Consider the following 27,289-nt stretch of genomic DNA (forward strand, 5'->3'; position numbering starts at 1 on the left):
CTGCTACTTTGCTGAATTTATTAATCAGTTCAAGTAGTTTTGGGGTTGAGTCCTTGCGGTTTTCTATGTATGGTATCATGTTGTCTGCATACAGTGACAGTTTTGTCTCTTCTCTTCCTATATGGATGCCTTTTATTTCTTTTGTTTTTCTGATTGCAGTGGCTAGTATTTCCAATACTATGGTGAGAGTGGGCATCCCGTCTTGTTCCAGATTTGAGTGAGAAGGCTTTCAGTTTTTCTCTATTGAGTATTATATTTGCTGTGGTTTTGTCATAATGGATTTGATTATGTTAAGGAATGTTCCCTCTATACCCACTTTGGTGAGGGTCTTGATCATAAATGGATGTTGGACTTTGTCAAATGCTTTTTCTGCATCTATTGAGAGGATCATATGTTTTTTGACTTCTCTTTTGTTAATGTGGTGTGTGGCGTTGATTGATTTGCATATGTTGTACCATCCTTGTGAAATTGGGATGAATCCCACCTGGTCATGGTGTATGATCTTTTCGATATGTTGTTGGATTCGGTTGGCTAAGATTTTGTTGAGAATTTTTGCATCTATATTCATCAAAGATATTGGCCAATAGTTTTCTTTTTTGGTGTTATCTCTGTCTGGTTTTGGAAGTAGGGTGATGGTGGCATCATAGAATGTCTTTGGGAGTATTCCTTTTTCTTCAACCTTTTGGAAAAGTTTAAGGATGGTGGGCACCAATTCCTCTTTATATGTTTGGTAGAATTCGCCTGTGAAGCCATCTGGTCCTGGAGTTTTATTTGTAGGGAGTGTTTTTCTGACATCTTCAATTTCATTTCTAGTGATTGATTTGTTCAGTTGGTCTGTTTCCTCTTGATTCAATTTTGGCAGAATGTAAGAGTTTAGAAAATTGTCCATTTCTTCCAGATTGTCAAACTTGTTGCCCTATAGTTGTTCATAGTATTCTCTTATGGTTTTTTGTATTTCTGCAGTATCCGTTGTGATTTCTCCTTTTTTATTTATAATTTTGTTTGAGTTCTTTCTCTCCTCTTAGTGAGTCGAGACAGGGGTTTGTCAATTTTGTTTACCTTTTCAAAGAACCAGCTCTTGGTTTTATTAATTTTCTCTATTGTTTTTTGAGTCTCTATTTTATTGATTTCTTCTTTGATCTTTATAATTTCCTTCATTCTGCTGACCTTAGGTCTTTTTTGTTCTTCTTTTTCTAATTCATTTAGGTAGAGGTTTAAGTTGTCTATTTGGCAACTTTCTTCTTTTTTGAGGAAGGCCTGTATCACTATGAATTTCCATCTGAGCACTGCTTTTGCAGCATCCCATAGATTTTGAGAGGTTGTGTCTTCATTATCCTTTGTTTCAAGGTATTTTTTAATTTCCTTCTTGATTTCCTCATTGACCCATTGGTTTTTTAGTAGCGTGTTGTTTAGTCTCCATGTGGTAGATTTTTTCTCATCTGTTTTCCTGTGGCTGATTTCTAGTTTCATGGCATTGTGGTCAGAGAAGATAGTTGAAATAATTGCTATGCTCTTAAATTCATTGAGGTTAGCTTTGTGTCCCAGTATTTGGTTGATTCTTGAGAATGTTCCATCTTCACTTGAAAAGAATGTGTTCTGATTGTTTTGGATGTAGTGTTCTGAAGCTGTCAATGAAGTCTAACTTTTTTATTGTTTCCTTTAGGATCTCTGTTGCTTTATTGGTTTTCTGTCTATAGGATCTGTCCACTGGTGTGAGTGGAGTATTAAAGTCTCCTACTATGACTATATTCCCATAAATTTCTCCCTTTATGTCTGTTAATATTTGTTGTATGTATCTGGGTGCTCCTGTATTTGGGGCATATATGTTGATGATAGTTACATCCTCTCCTTGGATGGATCTCTTAATCGTTAGTGTCCTTCTTTGTCTTTCTTTATGGCCTTCATTTTAAAGTCTATTTTGTCTGATATGAGCATTGCAACTCCTGCTTTCCTGTCATGTCTTTTGGCATGAAATATTTTTTCCCACCCCTTCAAATTCAGTCTATGTGTCCTTTGTCTGAGTTTCTCGTCAGCAGCAGATTGAAGGTTTCTGCTTTTTTATCCACTCAGCCCCTCTGTGACTTTTGATTGGAGCATTCAGTCCATTGACATTTAAGATGATAATTGATCGATGATTATTTATTGCCATTTTAAACCTCGTGTTCCAGTTGATTCTATGGTTCTCCATTCTTCCTTTCCTTTTTTGGTTGGATGGTCTCTGATTATTTTCTGCTAGAGTGTTTTTTTTTTCATTTTTTGTGAATGCAATGTATGATTTTGGTTTGTGGGACCCCTGTTTTTAAGTATGCTGACCTCTTCCTATCATTGTGTGTTTTAGCCTGATAGTCCTGCATATTCAAATACTTCATTAGTATATTAAAATTAAGAAGAGAAACAAAAAAAAATTTTAAGTCTATTTATTTCCTAACATACCTTGCACATTTTATGATTTTGATGACTCTTTTTTTCTTTTTAATTTTATTTTGTTTTAAACATGTTCATGATTAAATCTGTATGCTGGCTTACTTGAGTGACTGCTCTCTGATTATGGCTTCCTCAATCCTAGTTCTTCCTCTTTTTTTTTTCTTTTTTCCTCTCTTTCTTTCCTTCTTTTCTTTTTGGTTTAGAGAAGTCCTCTCATGTTTTGTTTAGACTGGTTTTTGTATTACTGTATTCAAGGTGCAATTTTAAAAGGTATTGTATTTTTGTATTCCTTTTCCAATATTTCATTTTGGTATACAAAAACGTGACTGATTTCTGAGTGTTAGTCTGATATCCTGCTACTTTGCTGAATTTATTAATCAGTTCAAGTAGTTTTGGGGTTGAGTCCTTAGGGTTTTATATGTATAGTATCATGTTGCCTGCATACAGTGACTATGTTACCTCTTCTCTTCCTATTTTGATGCCTTTTATTTCTTTTGTTTGTCTAATTGCTGCGACTAGGACTTCCAATACTATGTTGAATAACGTGGTGAGACTGGACATCCTTGTCTTGTTCCAGTATTTAGTGGGAGGCTTTCAGCTTTTCTCCATTGAATATTATATTTGCTCTGTGTTTGTCACAAATGGCTTTGATTATGTTAAGGTTTGTTCCTCTATACTCACTTTGGTAAGAATTTGATCATGGATGGATGTTGCCAAATGCTTTTTCTGCCTCTATTGAGATGATCATGTAGTTTTTTACTTTTCTTTTTTTAGTGTGGTGTATGACATTGTTGCTTCCAGTATAAGTAGTATTTTCTTTTTTTATTGTTTTTTACCTCAACATACTTTTTTTTCCCCACTGTACAGCGTGGGGACCCAGTTACATATATATGTATACATAATTTTTTCTCCCATTGTCACGCTCTGTTGTAAGTATCTAGACATAGTTTCAGTGCTACACTTCAGGATTTCATTACTTACCCATTCCAAAAGCAGTAGTTTGCATCCGTTAACCCAAAGATCCCAATCCCTCCCCTTCCCCTGGATAAGCATATGTCTATTCTCCAAGCCCATGATTTTCTTTTCTGTGGAAAGATTCATTTGTGCTGTATATTAGATACCAGATGGGAGTGAGTGGTATCATATGGTAGTGGTCTTTCTCTTTCTGACTTACTTCACTCAGTATGAGAGTCTCTAGTTCCACCCATGTTGCAGCAAATGGCATTATTTTCAATTTTAGTTTTTTCAATAAGTAGGTCATGACATCTCATTGTGTTTTTAATTTGCATTTCCCCAATAAAAATTTATATTTAGCATATATGTGTGCCCTTATATGACATATGTATTTCTTAGTGAAGTGTCTGTCAAATTTTCTCTTTTCTTATTGAGTGCTTTATTTTCTCATTATAGAATGTTGAGAATTTTCCATATATCCCAGATATAAGACCTTTTAGTCACATATATGATTCTCAAACATTTTCTGTAGGATCTTGATTTCTTCCTCCCCCACAAGGTATCACAGGGCCACATTATGCTGATTGGACCTAGTGAGCAGTAATAGGAATGCCTATAGACTTATTGGTAGACATTTGCAGACAGAGGTGATAAATAAATCTATCCAAAATTCAAGACCCATTTAGCTCAGTGAAATTTCTAGAAGGTCACTTTGGTGGGATGGGGGGGGAATATACTTATAAGGTATATCTAAGTTGTTGCATCTGGCCCCTCTTACAACCAAAAAGAAGCACAGCACCTTATGACACCATCCAAAACTGGACAGGTATGTCACCACTTCCATTTCTGGGACATCCCTGAAGGATAGTGATGATGGAAAAATCCTCCCAAAGGGCAGAACTTGGAGGAGTCCACCTGGTAGTTAACTTTCCTCAAAGGAAAAATGGCCAGACATATGATTATATAGTGATTCATGAGCTTGAGCCAATGGTTTACCTGGATAGTCAGGGAAAGTGAAGCAAGAATAGCGGAAAATTGTTGACAAGGAAATTTGTGGAAGTATGTGGATAGATCATTTTAAATACACATAAACCTGAAGTTATTTGTGTTCCATGTGAATGCTAGCTGAAGGATAACTTCAGCAGTGGAGGATTAATAGTGAAGTGGATAGGATGACCCCTTCTGTATACCATAGTCCATCTCTTTCTCCAGGTAACACTGTCATACCTAATAGCCTCAAGAGAAAAAAGAGCCATGGAAGCAGAAAGCTATGCTTGGGCTCAGCAACAAGGGCTTCTCTCACCATGCCCAGATTGGTTAAGGCCATTTCTGAGTGCCAGTCTCTCAGCACAAAGGCACAGATAACAACATTGAGTCCCTAATATTGAACCATTCATTGGGATAATTTGCCACCAACCTGGTGACAGGTTGATTATACTGGACAATTTCCATTATGGAAGGATCAGTGTGTATAAATATACACACACACGCACAGACATATATATATACAGTTTAAATATATATATGTATTTAAAGCAAAGGTTTTAATGGCATCATTTGCAATAGCAAAACAACAACCACCACAAGTGGGAATGTTACTGAGTCCAAGATCCTACTGCTTGCTGTAAAACAGACCAATAAATTGAGAGAAGAATTGTCAGGCCAAGGAATAGCAACTTTATCTGGCAAACCAGAAGACCAAGAAGATAATGGACTCGTATTCCAAAGGACCTTACTTATGAAAGAATTCTGGCTTCTTTTATACTAAAAGAGAAAGGGGTGGGGCTGGTCGTTTGCAAACTTCTTGGAGCAGGAATCCTTTGCTCTTGCAACTGTCCACCTAGGACTGGTCATGTTCCTATAAACCTACAATAAGACAAAAGTTAATCTTGCATCTGGTGCTGCCATGGCAGGGGCATAGGCCAACAGGTTCAACTCTGATTCAACCCTTGGCTAGGGAACTTCCATGTGCTTCAGGTGAGGCCCCTAAAAAATATTAACAGTTATGAACTTTTATTAGTTTCTATATTTTATTGAAATAAAATATGAAAGAAATATTTTAGTAATTTATTTTAAAAATTGACTATTTACTCATAATGAGCTAGAAACATTGCCTCAGCACAGGAAGAAGAGGCAGGAACAAAAGTGTAGTCCCTGCCTCCAAGAGATTACAATATGTATAGAGAATAAAAGGGCAATTATCCAGATTAAAAATATCTCTACATTTATAACTGATACAGTGAATCATGGTAAGACCTGGCCAAGAGTATCAACCACTATGGGATACTGAGGGAAAATCATGGCAAGGAAGTGACATTTCAATGGAGACCTGAAGGGAGCCCAGGGAAGGAGAGTGTTGCAAGCAAAGGATTTGTGTACTGAGCATTGCAGAGCACTACATAAAATCTTCCTGCAAATCTGTGAGTTGAAATACTAATATCAGACAAAATAGACTTTAAAATGAAGGCCATAAAGAAAGACAAAGAAGGACACTATTCCATGGTAAAAGGATCCATTCAAGAAGAGGATATTACAATTGTCAATATATATATATATATATGCCCCTAACATAGGAGCACCCATATACTAACAGACAAATACTATAAAACAAATAGAAATAGACATAAAAGGAGAAATTGATGGGAATACAGTCATAGTAGGAGATGTTAAAACCCCACTCACATCAATGGACAGCACTTCTAGACAGAAAATCAATCAGGCAACAGAGATCATAAAGGATACAATAGACAAGTTAGACTTAATTGACATTTTCAGGACATTACATCCAAAAAAATCTGAGTACACAGTCTTCTCAAGTACACATCAAACGTTCTCAAGGATGGATCACATATTGGGACACAAAGCTAACCTCAAGAAATTTCAGAGTATAGCAATTATTTCAAGTATCTCTCTGACCACAATGGCACGAAACTAGAAATCAACCACAGGAAAAGAAATGAGAAAAAACCTACTACATGGAAACTAAACAACCTGCTACTAAAAAACCAATGGGTCAATAGGAAATCAAGAAGGAAATTTAAAAATACCTCAAGACAAATGATAATGAAGACACAACCACTCCGAATCTATGGTATTCTGCAAAAGCCAATATCTGTGATGAATATAGACACAAAAATTCTGGTTTTTTTTATCCTTTTGCTATTTCTTTGGGCCGCTCCCATGGCATATGGAGGTTCCTAGGCTAGGGGTCGAATTGGAGCTATAGCCCCTGACCTATGCCAGAGCCACAGCAACGCGGGATCCGAGCCGTGTCTGCAACCTACACCACAGCTCACGGCAATGCCGGATCATTAACCCACTGAGCAAGGCCAGGACCGAACCCGCAACCTCATGGTTCCTAGTCGGATTCATTAACCACTGCGCCACGACGGGAACTCCCCAAGACACAAAAATTCTCAACAAAATTTTAGCCAACCGAATCCAACAACTTATAAGAAAAGATCATACAGCATGACCAGGTGGGACTCATCCCAAGATCACAAGGATGATTCAACATAATGGAAATTAATCAACATCATACACCACATTAACAAAAGAACAGTCAAAAACCACATAATCAACTCAATAGATGCAGCAAAAGTATTTGAAAAAGTCTTACATTCATTCATGATCAAAACTCTCACCAAAGTAGGTATATATAGGAAACATACCTTAACATAATTAAAGCCATTTCTGACAAACCCACAGCAAATATAATACTCAATGGAAAATGGCTGAAAGAGTTCCCACTAAATACTGGAACAAGACAAAGATGTCCACTCACACCATGATATTCAACATAGTATTGGAAGTCCTAGCCACAGCAATCAGACAAACAAAAGAAATAAAAGGCAACCACAAAGGAAGAGAAGGGGTAACACTATCCCTGTATGAAGATTGCAAGATCCTGTATGTAGAAAACCCTAAGGACTCAACCCCAAAATAACTTGAACTGATCAAGAAACTCAGTAAAGTAGCAGGATATAAGATTAACATTCAGAAATCAGTCACATTTCTGTATACTAACAATGAAATATTAGAAAAGTAATATGGAAATACAATACCTCTTAGAATTGAACCCAAAAAAAATCAAATACCTGGCACTAAACCTGACCAAGGATATGAAGGACATATATGCTAAGAAGTATAAAACATTAATCAAGGAAATTAAAGAGGATTCAAAGAAATGGAAAGATATTCCATGTTACTGGATTGGAAAAATTAGTATTGTAAAAATGGCCAGACTACCCTAAGCAAGCTACAGATTCAATGCACACCCTATCAAATTACCCATGACATTTCTCACAGAACCAGAACAAATCATCCAAAAATTTATATGGAACCATGAAAGACCTACATTGCCAACGCAATTCTGAGGGAAAAAAAAAAAAAAACAAGCAGGAGGCATAACTCTCCCAGACTTGAGGTAATATTGCAAAGCCACAGTCATCAAGACAGTGTGGTACTGGTACCAAAACAGACAGACAGACGAATGGAACAGAGTAGAGAACCTAGAAATAAACGCAGACACCTATAGGCAATTAATCTTTGACAAAGGAGACAAGAACATAAAATGCGGAGAAGACAGTCCTTTCAGCAAGTGGTGTGGGGATACCTCAACAGCTGCATGCAAATCGATGAAACTAGAGGACACACTCACACCATGCACAAAAATAAACTCAAAATTGTCTGAAAGACTTAAACGTAAGACAAGACACCATTAAACTCCTGGAAGAGAACACTGGGAAACATTCTCTGACATCACCCTCATGAATATTTTCTCAGGTCAGTCTCCCAAAGCAACAGAAATAAAAGCAAAAATAAACCAATGGGACCTAATCAAACTGATAATGCTTTTGCACAGCAAAGGAAAGCATTAAAAAAAAAAGACAACTTACAGAATGGGTGAAAAAATTTCAGATGATGCAACAGACCAGGGTTTAATGTCTAAAATATACAAACTTATATAACTCAACAGCAAAAAAAAAAAAAAATGCCAAAAACCCAATGGAAAAATGGGCAAAAGACCTGAATATATATTTCTCCAAAGAAGATACACAGATGGCCAACAAGCACACGAAAAAATGCTCAACATCCCTGATTATTAGAGAAACACAAATGAAACCTACCATGAGGTGCCACCTCACATCAGTCAGAATGACCATCATTAATAAGTCCACAAATAACAAATGCTAGAGTGGGTGTGGAGAAAAGGGAACCCTCCTATACTGTTGGTTAGAATGTAAATTGGTACAACCACTATGGAGAACAGTATGGAGGTACCTTATAAAACTATACATAGGACTAACATATGAACCAGCAATCCCATTCTTGGGTATATATCCAGATAAAACATTCCTTAAAAAAGACACATGCACCTGCATGTTCATTGCAGCTCTATTCACAATAGCCAAGACATGGAAACAACCTAAATGTCCATCAACATATGACTGGATTAAGAAGATACGTTATATATACACAATGGGATACTACTCAGCCAAAAAAAAAAACCACAAATTAATGCCATTTGCAGCAACAGGGATGGAACTAGAGATTCATGCTAAGTGAAGTAAGTCAGAAAGAGAAAGACAAATACCATATAATATCACTTATATCTGGTGTCTAATATATGGCACAAAGGAATCTTTCCACAGAAAAGAAAATCATGGACTTGCAGAATAGACTTGTTGTTGCCATGGAGGATGGGGAGGGAGTGGGATGAATTGGGAATTTGGGGTTAATAGGTGCAAAATATTGCCTTTGGAATGGATAAGCAATGAGATTTTGCTGTATAGCACTAGGAACTATGTCCAGTCACTTATGATGGAGCATGATAATGTCAGAAAAAGAATTATATATGTATGTGTGACTAAGTCACCTTGCTGTACAGTAGAAAATTGACAGAACACTGTAAACCAGGTAAAATGGAAAAAAAATAAAAATCATTATAAGTGAAAAAAAAGGAAAAAAAAAGTCTGCTTGTAAATTTTACTTCCTAGGATAAATGACCAGACATTAAATCACAGATCAATGGCCAGGACGGTTTTTTTAAAGTTTTGTTGAGATATGGTTGATTTACAGTGTTTGATTTTAATAGAATAGGCTTTACCATAGATACGGATTTGTCTTCCCTGCAAGTGCTCCTTCTGACAAAAAAAAACCATCTATGGACTTAGAGAATTTGTTATTCACCTTCATAGTATTCGACATAGCACTGCTTCTGCCCAAGGAATTCACTTCACAGCAAATGAAATACAGAAATGGCCCTATCATTATGAAATTAACTGTCTTACCCTGTTTCCTAAATTATGAAGCAGCTGGTTTGAGAGAATAATGGACTGGACTGATCTTCTACAACTCAGTTACAGCACTTCCTAGAAGACAAAACCTTTGAGGATCAAAGTTCTTCAGAAGGCTATGTGCTGTTTGATTCAACATCCAATACATAGTACTCTTTTTCATATAGCTAAGATCATGGGTATGGCAATCAATGGTAGAAATGGAAGTGGCAACAGTCACTGTTACACCTAGTGATCCACTAGCATAATTTTAGCTTCATTTTCCCAGATGTTATGCTCTGATGGCCTAGAGGACTTAGAGCCAGTAGGAGGAATGGTTCCACAGAACACACAATGATTCCATTGAGGTGGGAGTTAAGACGGCCACTTTGGGCTCCTCTTTCCCCCGAATCATCAAAGAAGTGAGTAACTGTGCTGGCTGAGGTGACTGATCCTGAAAATAGAGAAGATGGACCACCATTCCACAATAAGAGGAGGAAATAATATCTGGAAATGATGACAGGATATAACTAAGGGCAGTGCTTGATGATGGGAATATGGATTGGGTAGTTGAAGAAAGTAATCATAAGTGCCATATGATCAGTTACAGAAAGGCCCCGAGTATTTCTTCTTTAGTTTGGTAAGAATACATTTGTGTGTGTGTGTGCGTGTGTGTGTGTGTAGCAGATATTTTTTCTTTATACCATCATTCCCTTATAAAATATAGTGACTAAATATGTATAATTATGCCTTGAAAATTAAATATCATAGTATTTAAGCTATCATATATTAAAAAGAAGAGTACATATTTTGCCCTCTCTGTGGAATGGTTTAGTGCATTCATAGAACAGAGCACATCATATCATGTTAGGTGGAATTATAACCATGATAGTGTCTTTTCTTTATTTTTCAGATATAGCTGATTTACAATATTATATTAGTTTCAGCTGTGCAACATAGTGATTCAAAATTTTATATATTAGTAGGACTGTCATATTGCTGTACAGCAGAAATTGGCACAACATTGTAACTTAACAGTATTTTTAAAAAGGAAAAAATTATATATTATACTCTACTTAAAGTTATAATGAAAATTGTCTATAGTCCCTGTGCTGTGCAATATTTCATAGCTTTTATTCATAGTAGAATGTGCCTGTCCTACACCATCTTGCCTTTCTCCTTTCTTCTCCCCACTGGTAACTACTAGTTTTTCTATATATCCCTATATCTGCTTCAGATTTCCAATTTTCATTCACTTGTTTCATTTTTTAGCTTCCACATATAAGTGGAATTTTATAACATCTGTCTTAGTCTGACATTTCACTAAGCATAATATTCATCAGGTTCATCCATGTTGTTTCAAATGACACAATGACATTTTATTTATGGCTGAGTAATATTCCATTGGGTGTATATATGCACATACATGATATATTTATGATCCAGTCATGTGTTCATGGACTTTCAGGTTACTTCTATACCTTGCCTATTGTAAATAATTATCCTAAGGACAATGGGATTCTTTTTGAATTAGTACCTTCATTTTCCTTAGCTATATACCAGCAGTAGAATTTCTGGATAATTAAGTAGTCTATTTTTTTGGTTTTGAGGAACCTGTGTACTATAGTCCACTGTGGCTGCACCAATTTTCATTTCTACCCTAAGGCTCCCTGTTCTCCACATCTTTGCCAGCATTCACTCTTTGTGGACTTTGATGGTAGTCATTCTGTCAGATGTAAAGTGATAGCCTCATACTGGTGGGCAAAAGGAGGGCTGGGTCACAAGGCTAACAAGCTAGAGGGAGGATTCAAAAAAAGCACTTGCCAGCACCAGTGTCCACATGGTAGAATGAGCTCCCAAAAATGGCTGCCAACAGTGTCTTCATCGCCAGCATGAGCTCCATTCGCTCCTGCCTCTCTAGCTGTGTCTTCAAGATAAGCAGGTCAGTCTGACAGAGGCTCCTTTCAAATTATGGCTTCTATCCTTGGTCTCAGAGCATGTGAGATTTAGTACACGTCCTTCAAGCATGGAGCATCTATTTTCCACAGTACTCTGGGTCTCATGAAAGAAAGTACCTCTGGCCTTCAAAGTTATGGGCTGGACTTCCTGGTTCAGGAACCCCCCACCTCAGCTCAAGAGTCCAATGTGGAGTCCAGATCTTTCACTCCTTGGAGAGAACATCTGTAAGTTTAATAATTCTCCCATTTGCGGATCACCCGTCCAGGAGTGTAAGCCTTAATATACTGTAACTCTGCCTCTGCTCCCTGTATCAGTGTGATTCCCTCTTTACACCTTCAGCTGTAGTAGATACTTTCTGATAGAATCTGGTCTTTCTCATTATGTTCTGTAAATAAATATAATTTTGATATCTCAGTGATAGGAAGTGAGCTCAGGTCTTTCTACTCTGCCATCTTGGCCCAGGTATCCTATTGTTTTTATCTGAAGTTTAAGTACAGTTTAAGAAATTCTATATGGTGGCCACATTGACAACAGCTGGACCTGTGATGGTTTAATTTGTGTCCAGTTGACATGGCCTAGGAATGCCCAGATATCTACTTAACAGTATTTTTGGGGACTTGGGTGGGGGGGCTTTGTTTGTTTTTCTGTTTTTGGTTGTGGTTGATGTTTGCTTTTTAGAACCACACATGTGGCATATGGAAGTTCCCAGGCTAGGGTCAAACCAGAGCTTCAGCTGCTGGCCTACACCACAGCCACAGCAACACTTGATCTGAGCCATGTCTGCAACCTACACTACAGCTCATGGCAATGCCAGATCCTTTATCCACTGGGCGAGGCTAGGGATCAAAACCACATCCTCCTGGATACTAGTCAGGTTCATTACCACTAGCCACAATGGGAACTCCCAATATTATTTCTCTGTGTCTATGAGGGTGATTCTAGAAGAGATTAGTATTGAAGTCATGAACTGAGTGAAGTGGATGGCACCAAGGATGACATTGGTGGATGTCATCTCATCAATTGTTGGCTTGAATGGAACAGAAAAGCAGTGGAAAATGATTGATCAGGAACATCAATTTTATGTTTCCTCAATGTTCTTGTTCTCAGACTTTCAGACATGAACTGGAATCTATAATATCAGCGTTCCTGTTCTCAAGCCTTAAAATTACCATCAGCTTTCCAAGATCTCTCCCTTACAGATAGCAGATTTTCGGTGTTCTCATCTTCCATACCAATGTGAAGCAAATCTAATAAGAAATGCTTTAGATAGAGATGCAGATATTAATTGATATGTGTGTGTGTGTGTGTTTTATCTGTGTGTATATCCTATTGGTACTATCCTGAATTATCCTAGCTAATACAAACACTGTATATTTAGAAAGACTCTTTCTTTATATTGAAAAATAAATAGAACTATCATGATGCAGTTGGTAGCTGTAACCACCAAATGATACTGACATAGAAGGTGCCTTACCAAACTGGGAATCATCACAGTATTATAGCACAAAGAATAACTTGTATATGAAATTCCTTTGAAAATAGTTGTCCAAAACTTGATCCAGCTTGTCAACTATTTTTTTCTAATGAAACCAACGTATCTCTCCTTCACATTATTGACCTAAGAGGATTTTGATTGGTTATCATCACTGTTAGTCCATTTTTCACAAGAAAAAAAGTATTTTAAAAAGTCCATGGTACTTCATCCAAACTGAGAGTGGAAATCTTTAGAATATTTACCTAGTACTGTTCAAGTAGAGATTAGAAAAGTGTAGAAACTCCATTTTGACTGCTCTCAATTTTAAAATATTTACTTAATTTATTATTAAAATACTAGTTATATATAATGGTCCTCAACCAACAGCAACAGCATTTGAAACAGGAATTCATCTGACAGAATCCAACAATTTGTGCCTCCACAAGCTTTTCAGTAATTAAGAGGACCACTAAATCTTGAGAACTGCTATATTAAAAGAAATCAATGTTAAAAAAGAAAACTTGGACTACAAAGGTGTTCACACATACCCAGTATAAATACTATTAAGATTGTGCCCTATCTACTTCAAAACTCAGACTGAGAAAAAATATCTATATCCCATGGTGTTTCATTGCAGCTAACTCCTAACTGTGTGGAATCTTTGAACACAGTCTAGGATGATGTTGTCAGAAACTTCTCAGTAGCACAAGATATTGTAAAATGATGATTAAAAATGTTTATCTATTTACATAAAAGAGAGAGGAACTAAGAATTCTTTTCAGTCTCTAAATTAAGAAAATCTATACACATTTATCATAAATATACTACTCTTTTTGTGTTAGTATTTCAGTGGTGGTTCCATCCAAAGCAGCAGTGTTCAAGAAAAATGGATGAACTTAGCATTGTGATATTATCTTTTACATCTACATATAATGAAATAATATGTATATAAATTCCTAGGTTTTTAAAATAAATCTATAGAATATCTTTATATATTGAAAATGCCTATTTTATACCAACCCAACCTAAAAAAGGACTTGACAGGTAACACCATTTTGTATACTCATGCCTTGATGTGAACCTTTTCATTCAAATAAAAGACTAATTAGACAAACAGAATTTATGATTTTCAAAGAAATACATACTGACTTCTTACATTAGAAAGGTAGTATTTAGGTTATAAGAGTGGATAAAGGGGGAAAAATTTAGAATACTTACAGAATATAATCAGAACAATGGGAATATTGTACAATCATAAAAATTAACAAATTAAGGTCATATGCAATAACATGATTTCTCATTGGAGAATAATTGAAGCATGTGGATTGGGACCCATTCACTCCTTTTCTGATGCTTGGCAGTATCCATCAGGGGAAAAAAAGGAGTCAGTAGACCAGGTCTAAACCTGTGACCTATACCTCCAGAAATACATAGTAATGACATTTGCTGTAAATACTGTAATCCAAACTTTGAGCTAAAGGGCTTCTCCTGATATATCCCAAGATCTAATCCTCATGATAAAAAGAGTAAGATTAATTTGCCTTAGGCGTAGTGTACCTGCGATTGTCCTAAAAGAATTGCAAAGTTGAACTGACAGGCAGCAGCCATCCCAGGACAAGTAATCTCCCTGAACTCTACAAGATTGGTAACTGGTGAGGTACTATTACTTCCTTTGAGATATCTGTGCTGTCAGATTCATTTCAATTTTATATATATTTCATAGCTACATATTTAGAATAGTAAGGCCGGTTTGGTGGTGCTGAATTCTCTTAGCTTTGGCTTGTCTGTAAAGCTTTTGATTTCTCTGTTGAATCTGAACATTAGCCTTGTGGGGAGAGTATTCTTGGTTGTACTTTTTCCCCTTTCATCACTTCAAATGTATTGTGCCACTCCCTTATGACCTGCAGGGTTTGGGGTTTCTGCTAAAAAAAAAAAAAAAAAAAATAGCTGATAATCTTATGAGGATTCCCTTGTGCGTTATTTGCTGTTTTTCCATTATTGATCTTCATGTTTTCTCTTTCTCCTTAATTTTTTGTCAGTTTGACCACTATGTCTCTCGGGGTGTTCATCCTTGGTTTACCCTGTATAGGACTCTCTGTAATTAGGGATATGGGTGACTCTTTCCTTCCCCATGTTATGAAAGTTTCCAGATATTGTCTCTTCAGATATTTCCTCAGGCCCTTTCTCTCTCTTTTCTCCTTCTGGGGCCACCATAATGCAAATGTTCATACATTTAATATCCCAGAAGTCCCTTGGGCTATCCTCATTTCTTTTGGTTCCTTTTTCTTTATTCTGTTCTGAAACAGTGATTTCTACCATTAGGCGTCCCAGCTCACTTATTCATGCTTCTGCTTCATTCATTCTGCTCTTGTTCCCTCCTAGGACATTTTCATTTCAGTTATTGTATTATTCAACTCTACTTGTTTGTCCCTTATATCTTCTAGCTCCTTGCTAAACATTTCTTGTATCTTCTGTTTCTGTGCCTCCGTTCTTTTCCTCAGATCTTAGATCATTTGTACTATCATTATGATGAATCATTTTTCAGGTAGGTTGCCTACCCCTACTTAGTTGTTTTTCTGAGGTTTGATCTTGTTCTTTTGTCTGGACCATATTGCTCTGCAGACTCATTGTGTCTCATTGTCTGTGTTTGTGGTCCATGTTCTGCAAGCTGCATGATTATACTTATGCTTCCTTCTGATGTCTTCCCCCTAGCAGGTGAGGTTGGCCCAGTGGCTTTGTGTTGGCTTCCTGGTGGTAGGAGCTGGTGCCTGCCCACTGGTGGGTGGAACTAGGTCTTGTCCCTCTGATGGGCAGGGCCAGGCCAAGGGTTATGTTTAAAGTCAGCTGTGGGTTCAGGAGGACTGTAAGCAGCCTACCTGATGATGGATGGGACTGTGTTCCTACCCTCCTGGCTGTTTGGCCTGAAGTGTCCCAGCACTGGAGCCTACGGGCTGCTGGGTGTGGCCAGGTTTTTGTATCAAAATAGCAGCCTCCAGGAGACCTCACACTGATGAGCCCTCCCGTGTACCACCATCATGTCCTTGTCCCCACAGTGAGCCTCAGCTGCCCCCCCCCGCCTCCCCAAGAGACCCAGCAAGACCAGAAGGTAGGTCTGGACCTAGTTCCTATGAAGTCCCTCTCTTTCTCTGGGTCCTGGTGTGCACAGGACCTTGTGGGCACCCTCCAAGAGTATAGTTTCTATTTCTCCCTGTCCTGTGGACCTTCTGCAATCAAGTCCTACAGGCCCTCAAGGCCAAATGCTCTGGAGTCCCCTCTTCCTGCTGCCAGACCCCCAGCCTAGGGAGCCTTGTGTGGGGTTAGAACTCTCACTCCTGTGGGAGAACCTCTGCGGTATAACTATTTTTTAGTTTGTGGGTTGCCCACCTGGCAGAATGAGTTTTGATGGTATAGTGAATGAGCCCCTCCTACTGTCACTGTGGCTTCTTCTTTGTCTTTGGATGTAGAAGGTCTTTTTTGGTAGGTTCTAGTCTTTTTGTCTATGGTTCTTCAGCACGTAATTGTGATTTTGGAGATTTCATGACAGGAAGTTAGTCAACCATCTTCTCTCCAATGCCCACTGCTTTCTTTTTAATTATGTGAAAGTTTTTGCATTTTGTGTAGTTACTGTAAGAGGATTAACTCGAAAAAACTAAGCCCTTGCCCACTACTTAAGGAAAGAAATTTTAATTTAGTAAAATTTCCAAAGTATTATAAACACAAAAATAGTCAGCCATGGAACAGTAATGCGGTTCAAAGATTACTAAGGGTAGGAAGCTCCTAAAGGGAGCTGAGTGGTGTTGACAGAACCCATGATTTCAGCCACATGAACAGTTTTCCTGTAGGAGGCAGACGCAGTGAGAAGATGCAGCTTGTGTAGGATATATTTTCTACAGCAGAAGAAAGGGGGAGAAATAGTGTTGTCCCCACATGGACACATTCTTTAGTTTCTCATCGGTGCTTCCCACTGTCCAAATCTAGGGAGAAGCCATTTGAAAAGAGAGTGACTGTGGGAAACAGCATTTACATTGGTCATTGGTTATAGAACAGGACACAGAAGGGGAAATTGGGAAATGGTTTGAGGGAAAAAAATTCAAATGATCAGGAGAACCACATAAGCCATTCATCTGTTTATGACCTGTAGATTAAGTCTCTTGGTAATAATCTCTTTCCTTTCTCAAGAATATTTTTTGTACTCTTCATATTCATTATTGATTCTTACATTTTTGTTAATCTGAAATATAATTTGGTATAAAATAATAGAGATCCAATCTTATTTTTCAGTGACAGGATTATTTTCCAAACACCATCATTTCTCTATTGATCTGAAACTACCCTTTTGTCATATTCTGATATTTGGTTTATTTCTGCCCCTATTTTTAGTTTCTTATGTCTCTGTATACATTTTTGCATATTCTCATATTGCTTTATTTTCACTCACTCTGCAATATAGTTAAAATTCATAAAGCTTTATTCTTCAATATAATTTTTGGATATTTTGTATAGTAAGGAAAAGTTATGATCATTAAAAAACTAGAAATACTTGTGTGTATCCAACTGAAACTCTACTTCTGAGTTATACTATTTAAATTAACCATAGAAGAACAAATGTATTCTTTCACATCAGCAGGGCAAATAAAAATATGATCATACCATATGAAGATAGAAAATTATATCATTTTAAAAATTCCAACATCCATTTATAATCAAAGCTATTAAAAAATGTGCGAAGCTCACAAATATGTGGAACTTACCCAAAGTACTTCTGAATAATCCATGTTTCAAAAGAAAAATCACAGGGAAAGTAAAAAATACTTTGATATAAATGGATATAAAGGCACAACATACATAAATTTATACAATGGAAATAAAGCAGTGCTGAGAGAGAAATTTATACTTGTAAACACCTATGTTATAAAGAGATAAAAAGATCTGAAATAAAGGGCCTAACTTTTCCACGTAAAGGAGTATTTCATGGATCTCTTTTTTTCTTTAAATAATGGATACATACTTCCTAGAAATTTCCAGAAAGTCACCTCTTTCTTATTGGCCCCAAATAAGCCACATTGTATTCCATTAACAGACATCTGGGATTCATTGTTACCAAGTGTTGGGGGTAGGTGGTGGAGAAAATTTACCTTGTGAAAAGGAAATGAAATCATTGCATGCACATCAGATAAAAAAAATATCCACAAATAGGGAATGGGTTCATGATGTAAAAACCTTTAACTCAGAGCTTCTCAAAATTTTATATAAACATTCCTTTCTGCTTTAAAATGTGTTAGGAACCTAAAGAGCTTTGTTTATAAGGATTATACCTTTCAGTATTTACAATGTTAGAAATTAAAAATCAAGAAATTTCAATTTGTTTGATTCTATTTCATTCAAAATTTAAAAATAATAAGTCTGTTACATATATACTTATGTAATTATATTGAAAATGTATGGAGGGAAATGTTTATTGAATGGCCAGATGTATTAAGCACCTTTTAAATAGTGGTGATGTCAAATTGGTTATGACATGTTTGAAATTCACTAGAAGGAGATAAGCCTTCATTTTATTATCCAACAGTTACAACTTACTTTTTTTTTCAAAAGGGTTGCTCGTATATATACAGTCCTTTCCTTTTAGAGAGTTCAGTATTTTCACTTATGCTCATCTAATGTATGAATTATTGAAGTCAGTCTCCTTTCTTTGGCTCTCTTTCCAACCATTTGCAAGGTCAGGTTTCTGAAAGATGTGATCATATTACTCTGCTGAAGGAAAGCGTCAGTGCCTGATGCCTCTAAGATATATTCATATTTTTAGGGTGGTTTTTAAAGTCTCAGTAATTTGGAGTTCCCACTGTGGCACAGTGGAAAAAAATCAAGCTAGTATCCCTGAGGATGTGCTTTTGATCCCTGGCCTTGCCCAATGTGTCAGGGATCTGTTGTTGCTATGAGCTATGGTGTAGGTTGCAGATGTGGCTCAGGTCTTGCATTGCTGTGGACATGGTATAGGCAGGCAGTCATGGCTCTGACTAGATCCCTAGCCTGGGAACTTCCATATGTAGTCTGTGTGTCCCTAAAAGCAGAAATAATTAATAATAACAATAAAATCTCAGTAACTTGATCCACTTCTATCCTTTTTCTATATATACCACAAGCTCTCACCAGTAGTTCTTTCAGCTTTCTGATTCTATTCCATGGTTTACCTACCTCATCCTGATTCCCAGTGCCATACTCATTTTCATAAATGTGGACTCTGGTCACACCCATTCCTGTTTTCCTCCAAGAAAAAAAAATGTTGCCCATTTTAAAGGCACAGTTTACTTCTAATGCTACTTAAGACTAAATGCCACAGTGTACAAGTATATCCATTTCTAATCTCCTAAGCATGTGGGGGAAAAGACAGTATTAATTCAAATTCTACCTCAGTTCGGCGACCTGGAAGAACTTGAGCAAGCTCCTCTGTATTTCAAAGTATAAGGTTTTTACTGAGGAAAAACATGAAAAATCAGGTCTAAATATTTGGTAGGTAATATATATGAAAGGTCTAGTTTATTGTGTTGCAGACAGTGGATTCTCAGTAAAATAGTTCTCTCTTTCATATTTGCAAATGTAAGGATCAGTAAATATTTTTATTTAAATATTTAAATTATTCAATATTTTCTACCTCATTTCTGCTTGAAAAGTCCCTCCAACTTTTTGTCAATACTATGCCTGTTTCCATAATATATTTGGATTAATCCAGGTTAGTGGTATACATAAGAAGCAAGTCAAATAATAATATTGGAGAGGGGAAATATTATAAATTGAATTCATGTAATTTAATTAATATATTCAGGAATTACATCATACATGGTGGACTAACAATCAAAAATTAAAATCAAAATGCATGAAAATATCAAATACATAGAGATTGCAGTTAATTAGCAACAGGTTCAACTATATATTTTTAAATAACCAACATATTAAGACACTCTATTTTAGAACAATAGATATAAAATTGACTAACAATAAAGAAGAAATTGTTTATTGATTAGAAAATACATATTGTTCATGAATTGATATTCAAATATAATCTCTTAAACAAATTCAGAACTGAGATTCAGATGTAAATGTATAGTTTACTCCTGTCACGAAGTGTTGCTTAAGGAGAAATTAATTTCTGAAAATATGAGATGTGAAGGAGTTTGTTAGATTATGACTTGGGATCCAGAAATTTGCTGACAACATTAAATGGAAGTGATCTTTGTACATAATTTCTTCCATTCCTAGTGTTTGTTGGATTTGTTGAAAATTGTAAGTAATTATACTCTAAAAGAAACAGTTTGTGGTGGAATTAATTACACCCTTACAGAACTTGTGACCTCAAGAATATTTAGTTCTACTCTGAAGAAACCTGGTAGCTTGCATTTTAGGATACATTTTAACAGAATCTCTCCCTTCTTAAGTTATTTGACTCACACATCAATCTTGTTTTAGTAATTTCATATTTTATATACAAAGTGGCCATTTCCCATTTCTCGTTGTTACGTTATTTTGGAAAAATGTTTTATCAGATTAAAGTCTGATAAATTGTTTCAGAACATTATGTCATCTTCATAATTTTTTTCATGACATTTATTACTTCCTTATTTCTTAAACTATAGATAAAAGGGTTTAATAAAGGAACCACTAAAGTATAGAAAATAGCAATGGGTATATCTTCATCTTCTTTTTTAACTGGATTTGGTCGAATGTACATGAAGAGAAGAGAACCATAGAATATCGAGACAGAGAGAAAGTGGGATGCACAAGTAGATAAGGCTTTCCCTCTGCCCTTGTTGGATTTCATTTTGAAAATTGTCAAAAGGATGAAAAGGTAAGAAATTATTACAATGAGAACAGTGAAAATTTGAACTAACCCTCCAAAGATAAATATCATCAGTTCATTGATATAAGGGTCAACACAGGAGAGCCGGTATAATGGAAGCACATCACAAAAGAAGTGGTTGATTTGATGAGACCCACGGAATGTTAACCTAAACAGAAGCCCAACATGAATCATAGGATGCAGGTATCCAGCTACATAGACCCCTGTGATTATCTGAATGCAGTGTTTCTTTGACATCATGGTGTGGTACTGCAGTGGGTTGCAGATGGCTACATAGCGATCATAGGCCATTCCTGCAAGGAGAAAGGAATCTGCACTTTCAGCTAGGCAGAGAAAATAAAATTGTGCCATGCATTCATACAAGGAAATCATTCTGTCCTTAGAGAAGAAGTTCTGTAGCATCTTAGGGGTGATGGCACTGGAACAACAGGAATCCATCAGAGCGAGGTTACCCAGAAAGATGTACATTGGTTTGTGAAGACGATGCTCTGTAAAGATCAGTGCCACCAGACCAAGGTTTCCCACCATAGTGATCAGATAGATAGTAAGGAACACCAGAAACAGAAGGGTCTTCAGCTCTGGGTGATCGGTAAATCCTGTGAGGATAAACTCGGTTGTCAAGGAGCAGTTGTCCTCAGTCATCTCTGTGTTACCTGCTGAGACAGGAATTATGGCGATAGAAAACTCTAATTTAGAATGTGCATAATTTTCTCTTCAAATTTTTCATTTTACATCACAAGGAGGAGCTTCTCCAGCTTCTCCGTCTCTGTGATACAGGTGCACAGCCTTCTTAGGGGACAGACATTCTTCTAAGATGTCAGCCTCTGTGACCTCAAATCTGAAACTTAGGATTCAGGAGACTATTTTTCTAATTACGTGGAGAAGGTCTACAGAGGAAAAGGTTTGTCTTTATGAATTTATACAAGTATAGTGAACAAATCTAGGGTACCCATATTCTCTTCAGTACTCTCAAAGAATCTTATTGTCAAGATTTATATTAAAGATTTAAAAAATAAATTTAAGTATGTCTATCCAATGTTTAAAAGTGTCTTATATGCTTCCACTTAAGGGCTTGTTTTAAAAAAGCATATAATAGGTATGTTAATATTATACTTTAGAATTGCATGAAGAATGCCTAGATTAAGGAGAGGTCTGTTCAGTTTTGGTTTGGTTTGGTTTGGTTTTTTGATGACATCACTGTGAATTTTATTCTTTATCAGTATAAAATAATCATAAAATCATTAGAAATCCATTTTAAGATGTTTGCCTTGAATTCAGCCTTATCCGATTTTATTATCCCAATTGTTTTCTGTTTATTTGTACTTGCTGCCATATATTTTCAACTTCAGATTTCTTGCTTTTAAAGACAGAAATCTTGGATAGATAAGGAATTAAATATCCTTTGATTTCCACATCTTTTATTCCTTTTCCCAGTGTCATACACATTTCCGTAAACACTAAGTCTCTCTCTGATTGTCTGTTTATTTTTGTTCATATATCTAAATCATTTCTTCCTTTATGTAAAGTGTAATTTAAATATAATGCTACTTAATAAAGTTTGTACTAAATGCCCCAAACCACACTGATCTCCATTTTCTCTATGCCCTTGAGTGTTGAGTATATATCTTGTATATTCAACACATTTTAGAATGCCTTAGACATAACCTACATTGCTTTTTTTATTTGTGAATGAAAAATTTCTTTATTAAATTATAGGCATTTTGAGGTTAGCTGTGACTTAAACTTCTTTTAATGGCCATAAAATTCTATGGGGAAGACTATTGATTGCAACCTTACCTCCAGTCCAATGACCTGTGATGGATGAAATTGTTTTTTTTTCCTACCAATGTTCATTAGTTTCCCCTTCAACAAATTTTGAAGAAGAATCTACAAAGAAAATTATTCAAAATTCGTCATTAATAAATTAATAGTTAATATCCAAAATATGTCAGGAACTCATACAAATCAGCATTAAAAGTACACACAATCTGATTTTTAAAATGGACAGAGGGGGAGTTCCCATCATGGCTCAGCAGAAACAAATCTGACTAGGAACCATGAGGATGCATGTTCAATCCCTGGCCTCGCTCAGTAGGTTAAGGATCCAGCATTGCCATGAGCTGTGGTGTAGGTCAAAGACACGGCTCGGATCTGGCATTGCTGTAGCTGTGGTGTAGGCCAGTAGCTCCAGCTCCAACTAGACCCCTAGCCTTAGAACCTCCATATGCCACAAGTGTGGCCCTAAAAAGGCAAATGACAAAAAATAATAATAATAGTATATAAATAATCAAATGGACAGAGCGACTAAAATGACATTTTTAAAAAGACATTCAAATGATCAATAGGAACATGAAAAGATGTTCAATATTATTAGGAAAATACAAATCAAACCACAATGAGATATCACCTCACACCTATCAGAATGCATATCCTCAAGAAAGCAAGAAATAAAAAACATTGCTAAAGATGTGAAGAAAAGGGAACACTGGTACACTATTGGTGGGAATGGAACTTGATTCAGCCACTATGAATAATATGGAGGTCCCTCAAAACATTAAAAATAGAACCATCATATTATCCCTTAGATACACTTATGGGTGTATAATACTCGAAGTAGAAACAAGTTATCAAAGTATGTCTGCACTCCAATGTTTATTGCAGAATTGTCCACAATAGCAAGGATAAAGAAATACCTATTGTTCCTCATAGGTGTGTGTGTGTGTGTGTGTGTGTGTAACCTATATACACACACATATATACCACCTTCTTTGTCCATCCATTTCATATATATACACGTATATATACATATGAAAGAATGATAGTTCACCATTTGTGACAATAAATAGATGGAACTTGAACAAATTATGCTAATTGTGATAAGTCAGATTGAGGAAGATAAATACTGTATAGTATAAATCACAGGTGGTTCCAAAAAAGCCAAACTTGTAAAATCAGAGCGAAATAGTGGTTACCAGGGGATGGGGGTGGGAGAATTGGAGAGATGTTGCTTAAGCATATAAACCTGTAACTAATAGATAAAAAAGTCTGGGAATAAAAAGCACAGTATAATGAATGTAGACGTACATTTTATTATAATCTTCTTAATTATTCCCACCACGAAAAACAATTATATGACATGATAGAGTGCTTTCTAAGGTTTTAATGACAATCATATTACCATATACAAATTATCAAATCAATGTGTTACATATGTTAAACTTTTAGTGTTTCATGATAAATAAGATATATGTATATATAATTTTATTTATTTTTGTTGGAGAATAAGTTGACATAAAATGTATTGTTTCAGGTGTACAGAAAAGCGAATCATGTATACATAAACATCAATCCATTTTTTTCCCATATCAGTTATTAAAAGCTCTTCTGTAGACTTCCCTGTGCTATATAGTAGGTTCTTGTTAATATTCAAAGTGACGTATCCTCCTTTCATCTGACCTGACTCATCTACAATTTTTTTGATTCTATGACAATTAGGTGATATATTTTGAAGTATATCACAGAAAAGGCTAATAAATAAAAGTAATCTTGCCTTCATGCCTTAAAACTTTTTCTAATACTTAAAAAAGAGAAAACCTTTTAAATCTTAATACAATTTTTGAGAACAAATTTTCTTTTCCTTTAAAAGGCTATCTTCTTAGATCATTTGGTGATCCACTAAGACTAATGGCTGATATGTCTAGTCATATAAATTCTATGGACAAAATAGTTCTATTTTTCCAGAATAAAAACATCAAAATAAGGCCTTGATTACAATTTTATTTCCTTGTTTTAAAATATTAAATAGAACCCATTGAATTATTCAGCCTAGTTAGAAAAATATTCAGTGTAAGTGCCTGAATTATTTAACAGAGTTACTTTGTACAGTTATTTGTGTATTTTGAAATTCTACCTTTATCAGAAAAGGTTAGCATGAATTACAGTTTGAATCTCATCCTAGTTTCACATAGCCTTCAGTTTTGAGAAGAACTAGAAATATAACTAAATAGCTGAAGTCGAGCTACAATAAAAAGATGCTTAACAATTCAGATAAATATACATTAATGGCTGCTAATAGTAAAAGTAAAATTAATTAGAATATTTCCCTTACCTAGGTTTCACTGAGAAATGTTTTGTAGCACCTCCTGTTTGCTTCTTGGCCTTAGGTCTTAGAATTTCAGAGTATGAACCTTGGTCTCTAAAACATTTGGGATTAAAAGAATGAAAACCTGGATGACTACCAATAGGGTCAATAGTTACATCACTTATAATACAAAGTTAAAATTTTCGATCAAATCCTAAGGGATTGCCCTGCACTGGCATCAGTATATTTCTGTGGGGATATTCAAGGCTCAACACGTTTAAAGATGCCCTGTGAGACAAGGCGGTTACAGCAAATTGCCTCCACTAAGGTTGCTAAGGTCATTGGATGATCACCTTGCTGCTTATTATGTACCTGACCACAGTTTAAATTTCTATCTTCATAAATTTAAAATGAGCTGAAAAGAGTCACATGTTCGCTTGATGTTTTAGCGGAGGGACTAATTTGGTTTATGATGGATGATTAGCATTTCAGAGGAACCTAAAAGGTGTAGTAGATTGATACCAGATCATCAACTTTACTCTGAGTTGTATTCATCACAACATCTGGCAAAAACCTTATTGAAAATTCTGATATTAGGAGCTGCCATGTGGCTCAGTGGTTAACGAACTTGACTAGTATCCATGAGGTTGTGGGATAGATCCCAGGCCTCACTCAGTGGATTAAAGATTCAGCATTGCCATGAGCTGTGGTGTAGGTCACAGATGAGGCTCAGATCCTGCGTTGCTCTGGCTGTGGTGTAGGCTGGCAGCTACAGCTCCAATTAGACCCCTAGCCTGGGAACCTCCATATGCCATGGGTACAGCAATGAAAAAAAAAAAGAAAAAGAAAAAAAAAAGAAAACTCCGGGAGTTCCTGTCTTGGCAGAACAGAAATGAATCCAACTAAGAACCATGAGGTTGCATGTTTGATCCCTGGCCCCACTCAGTGGGTTAAAGATCCAGCATTGCCATGAGCTCTGGTATAGGTTGCAGATGAGGCTCACATCTGGCATTGCTGTGGCTGTGGCAAAGGTAGGCAGAAACAGCTCCGATTAGACCCCTAGCCTGGGATCCTCCATATGCCCTGGGTGCAGCCCTAAAAAAACAAAAAGAAAAAGAAAGAAAGAAAGAAAGAAAGAAAGAAAGAAAGAAAGAAAGGAAGGAAGGAAGGAAGGAAGGAAGGAAGGAAGGAAGGAAGGAAGGAAGGAGAAGGGAAAGGAAAGGAAGGAAGGAAGAGAGAGAAAGAGAGAGAGTAAAGAAAGAAAGAAAGAAAGAAAGAAAGAAAGAAAGAAAGAAAGAAAGAAAGAAAGAAAGAAAGAAAGGAAGGAAATCTCTGATATTATAGTTTAGTCTCATGTATGAATTACTGTGATGGTTCTCCTTTCACTTTAGTTTAGCCCAGTTTCCTTTATCTAATTTACCCTATTTTTATTTCCTTCATTCCACACTTCAGTATTTCATATATAAATTTGTTAGTACATTTATAATCAGTTACTCCATGCACCAACCACCATTAGCATATGGGCTTAAGAGGGAAGGGATTTCTCTGTTATGTTCATATTTCTAACACCTTGAACAAAATGTGACACTTTGTAGTGCTCAGCAATGACTGGAAAAATACACTTGCCTGGTCAAGAATTTGAAATGCTCTTCAATTAATATCAAACCAAATCCATTTTCCTTATTTTGGTATTCCAGGTGCTCCACTGTCTCTTATATCTCACATTGCTTTCTTCCGCTCAGCTCAGGGCACTAGGCCATGTTCACCACTCCAATGTTCCTTTGTACACCTACTGAATTAATTTACTCATGTTTCCCTTACCTAAAACACTTTTTTCCTCTCAGTCCTATTTATTCTTGATCTCCAGTCAGATCTCCTCCATGAGGTCTTCGCTGGATCCTTTAAATTAAATTGATTGTTCCCTTTCCTGATCTACATGATATGTAGCTGTCTTATAATGCATTTGCTACCTTATCAAGCATGACTACCATGTGTCTTGATGGAAAAATCTTAGTGAAATATCCTTAAGTCACCAAGTCACGGATTATGTCATATGTATTGGGGACCTTGCCAACAAACTGATCTAGATCCTCAATATGGGCACTGTGGTCTTTAAAATTTCAGTTCTATTTATCCTTAATCCAATGCTTTCAAAAGATGAGATATTAGAAAAGACAGTGGGTAGAGTGAGCACAGGATGTGAATGTGGAGGGTAAAACCTTCTTAGGTCTTAGAAATGCTCCTGAAAAGGAGCTCATAATCTA

At 36.2% G+C, this 27,289-nt stretch overlaps 1 protein-coding gene across 1 annotated transcript; it reads right to left on the reverse strand.

Moving 5' to 3' along the window:
• LOC110256359 (olfactory receptor 5K1-like) lies at nt 9,917–21,586 on the reverse strand. Its single transcript, XM_021069838.1, has 4 exons — nt 20,669–21,586; nt 12,848–12,915; nt 11,481–11,617; nt 9,917–10,110 (listed from the first exon to the last, which is right to left on the reverse strand). The coding sequence occupies exons 1-4, from the start codon at nt 21,584–21,586 to the stop codon at nt 9,917–9,919; spliced, it is 1,317 nt and encodes a 438-aa protein (XP_020925497.1).

This window comes from Sus scrofa, chromosome 13, assembly GCF_000003025.6.
Source record: "Sus scrofa isolate TJ Tabasco breed Duroc chromosome 13, Sscrofa11.1, whole genome shotgun sequence".
NCBI lineage: Eukaryota > Metazoa > Chordata > Mammalia > Artiodactyla > Suidae > Sus > Sus scrofa.

Bases quoted from the DNA above. Each gene is read 5' to 3' on its own strand.
- LOC110256359 (XM_021069838.1), bottom strand. From the start codon at position 21,586: ATGACTGAGGACAACTGCTCCTTGACAACCGAGTTTATCCTCACAGGA. The intron at 12,916-20,668 runs ATGACATAATGT...TAAAACACACAC, and splicing joins TCATGAAAAAAATTATGAAG to ACACACACATATCAATTAAT. The intron at 11,618-12,847 runs GTATGGAAGATG...ATAATTTGAAAG, and splicing joins ATTAGATTTGCTTCACATTG to GAGCCTCTGTCAGACTGACC.